At 28.8% G+C, this 8349-nt stretch overlaps 1 protein-coding gene across 1 annotated transcript; it reads right to left on the bottom strand.

Moving 5' to 3' along the window:
* Positions 1-237: 237 nt before the first annotated feature.
* On the bottom strand, positions 238-5439 carry LOC145193222 (uncharacterized). Its single transcript, XM_090073405.1, has 5 exons — positions 4945-5439; positions 4491-4583; positions 736-867; positions 582-634; positions 238-416 (listed from the first exon to the last, which is right to left on the bottom strand). The coding sequence occupies exons 1-5, from the start codon at positions 5276-5278 to the stop codon at positions 321-323; spliced, it is 708 nt and encodes a 235-aa protein (XP_089929531.1). The 5' UTR covers positions 5279-5439; the 3' UTR covers positions 238-320.
* Positions 5440-8349: the final 2910 nt, after the last annotated feature.

The raw sequence follows: 8349 nt of genomic DNA on the forward strand, positions 1-8349 counted from the left end.
TATGAATGAAAAAAAAAATTTAAAAGTTAATTTTTTTTTTTTAAGTATTTCAAAGCTGTCGCCAAGTTTTTAATTCTACCTTAAAATGTAAATTTTCGATGAAGAAATCTTCCTCTTCTCAAATTGTTTTATCAGTTTTATCAGTTAGGAATATTTAGAAAAATTTTTCGGAATTACGCACGGTTTTAATGATGAAAAACACTTTATGCGTAGGATCAGCGAATAACATTCAACAACTTTGTTTAGTGAAAAAACTCAAAGATGATCTTCTGTTAACAAATTTTAAAGATAATTTGAAAGGCATTTTCGAGTCAATTAAGCTAGTGCTCTTCTTCACCTGTTTTGAACTCGACAAATGTGCAGCCGATATCAATGTCGTCTTGGTTTCTCACTGACACTTCGACGGTGTATCTTCCCTGTAAATAAGGTTTCATCAAGTTTAAAGCAACCGCAGCAGTTTTTACAATTTTAGTTTCATAACTTGGGAAAACAATATATTAAGTATCAGTGATAAATATAAGTGAGAATAAGTTTTCAAATTCAAAATTAAGAAAAAGTGTAGCGCAAAATTAAATGTTTACCTTTGGTATATAACTTGGCATTTTAGTTTCGCTTCTTATAAAAATTTCTTTCCCTAAATTGATAAAGAAAATAAAAAATACAAATTTAAGAGTAAAGAAGCCATCATGAGAAGTTTTTATCGCTTGATTTGAAAAGTTATAAACTTTTACTTGCCTGCAATTAATGGACAGTGATAAGGAGTCTCAAGCATTTCGACTTGTTCGCAAACGTCGTAATCATTTTCATAGAACAAATCCTCGTCATAGAAAACCTTCATGTGGCTCGTTGCTTTCGTGATGTCAAACTCTTAAAAGAAAAAAAAAAAATCGTTGAACTACACATGCGTACCAGAACTTCTGTTGATGGAGACATTTTTTTATTGCACAATAATTTTAATCTTACAAATATATGGTTGTAAAAAAAAAAAGAAAGAATTTAGCCCTTAATGTATTAATGAAAGTTTAATTTAGCCCCTAATGTATGAATGAAAGTTTACTGCAAGCCTTGTCCCCTAATGGTCGGGCGTCTATAATATGACCAGGTATTTGAACTGTAATTTATTTAAAATAATGATTTTCTTAAATTTTAATTCATCATGTAATTACATTACTTATTTCTATTTCAATTAATCTCAACGTTAAGCTTTCTTTTGGGCTTAAAAAAAAAGTAGTGCAAAATTTTTTTCGCAATTCACATACGCCGCATTCTGAAGGCCGAATATTTACTCGAGCATGTTTAAAATTTCAGTTCTCAAGGAGAGGAGGCCATGGAAGGTTCAAAGGGTTATATTAGCAGATTAACTGTCTCTGTTAGAAAAGCACGTAGCTCATGCTCTACTGGAAATTGTGATTATTGTAATCACGTGATGGTATTATATTTGAACTTGCAGAATATTATTTAAATCTAATTAAATACATACCTGATAAAATTTTTTGTACAAGTAGATAAATAGAATAGGACATCTCAAGTCGTAAAGTAAAGCAATTTAAAATCCTTTCATGTTTACAAATGTTCGTAAATTTGAAGAATGGCATTAAGCCTATCTTGTGATTCAAGGCGAATAAAACATAAAGATATCTTAAAACCAAATATAAGCAAATTATAATGAAATATTGCTTTTTTAAATACAGATATTGGTATTGTTTGTTATGTACCTGACATTTTTAACTCTAATCTCATTTTTAAATTTTCCAACTGGTTCTTCTTTATCCTATCAAGGTTAGTTTTTCAGGCATTTTTGGACAACCATTTGATCCTTCAAATTCAGCCATTTCTTTTTTGAAGCAAACCAAAACAATTACGGAAGTCTTCTTCATTTAATAATGAGAGTAATTGAAGTAATTTTTTAAAGGTTCTTTAATTTCAAGATTGTAAGCTTCATGTTCAACTGTTGATTTATCTTTAGGATCATAAAAAAAAAAGTGAATGTCTTTTTTTCTTTGGGTTTTTTTTCATTTGGGTTTCTTTGAGTTTTTTTGAACTTGATCATACTGAGATTTGGTACCTCTAAAGATCTCTAAAGATCTCAAAAGATCTGCAATTTTGATGAGTCTTTTTTCGGAAATTTTTTTTATCGTTGGCTCAAAAAAACTTTTAGGTACTGTTGTATCTTGATCTTTTAATTTGGGTAAAACAAATTCATAAATTTTTTTAGCTTCAAAAAGAGTAATATCTTTTTTACAAAGGACTTTTGGAAAATTATTTTTTAATGCACTAGCTTCAATAACTTCTAAATAAATCTAAATAAATAAGTTTTCTTAGAGAACATCGTTTTTTGTTCATCAATTTGTTTTTTGAATTTAAAAATAGATGGAAATGCTTCCTTTTTTAGAGTTTTTCTGCCAATGGTTGTTGAAAATAGAAATCATCAACTTTAATATAAAGCTTGCATATTAAAGCCGTATTTTTTATTTAAAAAATTGTCATTTACCGCCTTTTCTTCTTCTAAATTGAGAAATAACTTTTGACCACTTACTACGACGAGCAATCTACTTAATAATTTTTCTTACGACGAGCCATGTACTTAAAAATTTTAATACGATGAGCCATGTACTTAACAATTTGAAATAGTCTAATCCCCCTGACTTCTTTGTTTGAGAATCGTAAAATTTACTTTTGCAATACAACCATAAACTCCACTGTCTCCAAAATTAATTTTTTTAAATTATTTTGATGTAGAACAGACAAAGTGACTCATGTTAATAGAAACACTAAAAACTACTGTATTTTAATGTTTGCGTTTTATCAACGCCCGAGAAAATTAGATCATTTTTAAATATTACATTATGCACCAACTTAAAAGATTTATAAAAAATCTGAATTTTAATTCCCATTTTAAAACTAAAGTTCCTGCTTCCTTGATTCATACCTGTTACCTTGTATTACTATATGATCCTTGCTATTACCTTTTCGTTTTAAAAATATTGATCTGTCTTTTTCTCCTTTTTTTGGAAAATGAATTTTAGTAAGGTTTTCACGAGTCCGTTTTTAAAAAGTCAATACGCTAGGACCATGCTTTTGACAGATATTTTACGAGAGCTGAACAATTTTAAAGCATAGTTAGAATATAAGAATGGGTGGAAGGGGAGGGAGGGATATAATGATCTATTAAATTTTGTCTGTCATTTTGTATTGTGAGTTACTTGATTCTTTTATTTCAAAAGATATTTTAAATAAAATGTTTTTACCATTTTACATTATGTAGGGGAAAGGTGTTTATGATGACTTCATTTTAACGCTTCACTGAATCCTAAAAATTTAAAAAATAATTTTTTGACCTGAGTGTATTCCTTTAAACATGAAGAATAAAAATGACCCTTAAAGTTTTTAAATATTCTTCTTTTTTATAAGTTACTACCATTAAAAAATGTAACCAACTCCTATGATGGCACACTTTAGATAAATTAGACATACAATAAAAAAATTTAAAATAACGTATGGTCTATAAGAATACTTCACATATAAATCTCTTTCTTTTGCCTTGTGCAATACAGATCTAGGTGCCTTTTTTCGCATTAAAAATGACACCAAGATCTGCATTTTTGACAGCAAATCCATGTTTCCTTTAAGGACGAGATTGAGAATAAAGTTCATTGCAACACAAACATGCTGTGTCAGATATACTAATATGTAATAATACATATGGCCGTGTAATTTTGTACACCAATTAAGTCTTATGATGGTATATCTATGCTTAACTCATCAATATGCCATCAATGATTCTTGCCATTTTTATCAAAACAAGCTGTCTACCTTATTATAAACATTCTAAAGAAATTTTCTAATAAAATTAAAAAACCTGCAGATGAAATTCATGGAAATTATATTTGTGTATAATAAACTTTAATCCTAAGTATATGAGGCCATTAAAACTACAACATTACGTGACAAAATTTACGTTTGCTGATTACAAAAGCAGTATTTGTACTAAGGGACGTATTTTCACCAGAAGTAAAGAAGTATTAATATACACATACAAGTCTAGTCTCTTATGCATCAAAACCAATATTTTTGGAAACAGGATCAGCATGCTATCATAATCGTCACACTATCATAGGCACCTTTCAATTAGTTCACAGAATCTGTATAAAAATTGATTTTCTAAAGCTTGGACAGGTTAAAAGTTAAACCAAGTAGAACTTACATTTCAATTAACTTATCTTAAGAAAAATACTACCTTACTTCTATCACAGATTTTTTTACGGATTTTATTACGGATTTTATTACAGATCTTATGAAATTTGAAACTTTGTTTTTATCTTAATGGCTATTTATAGGAGATCAAGAACTTCGAACCAGAAAAAAAGCTGAGTGTACAGTCTTAATAAAGAATTGTTAGTTTTTGGGATGACTCTATGTTACTCTAAATAACAATTAAAAAAAAAAAGGAATCAAAAATAAGGATTAGTTCTGAGAAAATAATCACTCACTGTAAGTTTGATTCGTATAAGAAATAATTTGGACGGATTCTTTACCAATTGGTTCCAATACAACTTTCCCAACTTTATTTCGTGTCTGGTTATCTTTAAAAAAATGTTTTAAAAAACTTTGATAGACGCATAATTTTTGTTGTTGTTCTTTATCAATCGTACAATTTGTTAACATTATGGAGATGAAGAGAGGATGAGGAGAGGATGAGGAGAGGAAGTGGGTGAATTAGCAATTTCAATGGATTGAACCCAACAAATCTTTTAATTCTTTACAAAAAGTTTTTAAATAAAATAACGCAAAGGTTTTTACATAGCCACAATATCACTAAACACAATTAGCTAAAAATTGCTTTTAGAAAAGATTGCTTCCAGAATCAATCTCTAAATCAAAAGATGTGGTGAGCAATTAAAGTGAGAGTATCTTATACTGTGAAAAGTTATAAGTATTTCTTACCACATTTATCATATATATCTCCGATAGATGTTAGTTGCGGGTGTGCATCCATCCATAAATCCCATGCGTTTCTTTGATCTACAACTTCCGATTCTTCACCAACAAAATTAAAAAAACCCCATACTTTTTTTTGTATATCTAGATTGCTTTTAGACTTATGGCTTAAATGTAAAATAGGTTTGAGTGCATCTGTCCTATAGAAATACTTTTCACGGATTGTAAAAAATAAAACAATGAAAATAACAATAGCGATTAACAAAAAAACTTTTTTCCGAGAAGCCCAAAGTGGTAAAACCGTTCTGCTGCCCAATGTTTTTTCGGTAAGCATTGTCATCTATAACGTAGCTAACTTTTCCACAATGCCAACATTTGAATCCACTAAAATGTGATCAAGTTACTTTTAAAGTCAGTTCTTCTAAATTTAGATGTAAAACTAAGTCAGAGAATATGTAGCAACAGCCGACAATTTGTAATTTAAAAACTGACTTTTTTTCTAAAAGCAAAAATTATGATTAAAGTTTCGTTTCGAAATTTTTTAAACTTGTTTTGAAATCTCAAAAAAAAAAAAAAAAAAAAAAAACTTTTTTCAAACAAAAAATATGAAAATTTTACTTTAGTTTTTAACAACACAAAATTATTATAACGGATGTTTAGAAAAACATTTAAGTACGCAATACCTTGTTCCCAATTTTCGTGTACAATAGAGGTTTGTTTTCTTGAGCTGAGTTAAGCAAACAAGCTTAAACTTTGATTGCGTGTGTTCTAAGAAAATTGGAACGCGGATGACGTCGTCGCTTTCAGGAATTGTTGGCAAACAACCTCGTTCCAAAGACTCTTAGTTTCTTTATTACTAGTTTTATATTCATTTCATTACAGCTTGAATATGAAGGTGCAATATTATCAGGGAGATGGTTGAACACCAAGTTGACTCGACATAAAAAACTTTTAATATTTTAGTAGAACTTAAGATTTAAACTGTAAGTATACGTAAAACCATTTCATGGAGGGTATTTCGATTATTCTTATGAGGATAATAATATTGCGATTATTTGCTTTACATTTGCTACTTTTAAGCTGCTTCAATATAAAAGCATCAGTTTTAATAACTTTTTAGTTGTTGTTTTTTACTTAAATAAAAACCATCTAAAATTTTTAAAACGCAAATTACTGTGTAAGTGCACTCGATTTCGTTATGGCTGCTGTAAGTATTTAATTTCATTACAGCTGCAGTAAGCGTTTGATTTCTAATTTAAACACAAATACAATCTATATAAATGTTTGTACCTTGAACCATTTTTCTGTTAACTTCCACAAAGATAATAAATATAAAGGAAAAAATAAAAAAACTTTATAATGAATAATTTATGTTTTAGTATGAGAGTAAATTGTTATAATTATCATATTTTTTAACATTATGACATCATCAAAATTTTTAGTTAATATAAGATCATCAGTTTTTACAGGTTGTACATTCATTATTATTAAACCTGTATTATTATTATCAAACCTGTATTATTATTATCAAAACTGTATTGAGTTTATTTGCTGTAAATTGCTCAGTTTTACCGAGTGCCAACATTTACCTAGAGTAGCCATACTAATCTCCGAAATTCACCATAGAAATTCACCATAGAAATTCACCATAGAAACTCCAGCATTTGAAATCTTCTTTACCACGATTGAGACATTTTAAAATAGTAACAAATGTTAGCATATTAGAAAAATGTTCAAATACAAAATTGTACAAACAATTGCACTGAAAACAAACTTAGTTTTACCGTTTGCAATTGCTGCAAACTGGAAATAAGTCAGTTGACTTCGTGTATCTATGTTTTCGAAACTTAAAATGGGATTTTGATAAAGTTTTCCATGGATGGAAAACTCTAAAAAACTATTGGTATCAAAAAAGAGGTTGTATAACTGTTATATTTTTTTATAATGTAATTATCTGTTTAACAAATATAGCTTACGTTGAAAACTTATTGGCTTTAATTATTGTTTGACAACATGGATGTTTTAACTTTAACATGAAAGCAACAGTGAAGCAGTTTTAACTGTTCACTGTTGCTTCTCATACACCACTATTCTTCCTCTTATGTTCCACAACTGCTTTGAAGAAGTTGTCAAAATTGTTAAAGCAAAAACAACTCTACCAACACGGTTTGTTTAAAAATTAAAACAATGTTGCTTACATCATTTTGTTTTAAAGATTATACTAATGGGATGCGTTTGAATAAATAAACCATTTTTTAAGATATTGGGGCTACACCACTTTAGCGTTCATGGCCTTAAATAACTCTGCAAATTGTTCTTCGTATTGTTTAATCTACAATATTTTGCATTCAGGTACCATTTGTATGATGCCATTATGAGACAATTATTTCGCCAAATCATAACTTTTAGAAATAACGATGGAGCCATTTAAAATACTTGGTATGATAATGTTATTGCCTCCACAAGAAAATGTTCACGATTTTTAGTTTTCAATTGCGTCAAATAGAGTAAAAGTAACAGTTACTGAACTTATTCGTTTATCATGTCGTATGTCGCGGGTGGTCTGTCGTCTTTTACGTCTTTTAACACTATGAAGGTGGTAAAGGTTCAGACGTTTTGTTTTACATGCTGCAACAAACCGCCGAAAGTCTTTTAAAAAGACTAAGTAAATACTATTAATTGAAATGTAATGAAGCATGTGGGCCAAGATTAAGTACAAACAAAAAATTTGCGCGACAAACTTTAATGTATATAAGAGAAACAACGAAAACTGAAGAGATGGCAGAAAAAAAAACAAAAAAAGAACAATTACCAAGTTCAAAGAAATTGGATAAAAAGTTACATGACATGCACTAAATTCAACCAAACAGAAGAATTTTATAGATAATATAAGGACGGTAATTTCTTTATTGCTGCATTTGAGGTTCGGTTAGGAGCTTGGATTTTATGGTTGGGTTGTTTTGACTTGCCCTCAGTTCGTGTGTTAGAGTGTATGTGTCTTGTCAAATGTCAAATGTGAATTGTTCGTGTAGTGAAATTGTGACACGTTTCAACTTCTAACACTTTAGATCTTTATGCAAACGATAAAGTTTTTTTTTTTCTATATACAATACAAATAATAACCAATTCCTAAATCCAAATATATATATAATAAAAATACTTTCTACTGGTTTAATTGAAATATATTTTTTTAATACTTCACTAATACAGATAGTATAATACGATTAATTCTCATTTAAAAAAATATTCTTTTGGAACTTATGATCTAAGGATCCACTTACAATGGAACTATTTTCAACTTAAAAATTTTGTTGGTAAATATTACAAAGTAGTTAGAGAATTATCCCGAAACCTGTTGTTTTTCTTATAAATGGACTTGTAAAACGAGTTTAATTATTCATTACAAATATT

This window comes from Hydra viridissima, unplaced genomic scaffold (genome assembly GCF_058129835.1).
Source record: "Hydra viridissima isolate aposymbiotic clone 2 unplaced genomic scaffold, HvirCarnegie_v1 scaffold_15, whole genome shotgun sequence".
Lineage (NCBI taxonomy): Eukaryota > Metazoa > Cnidaria > Hydrozoa > Anthoathecata > Hydridae > Hydra > Hydra viridissima.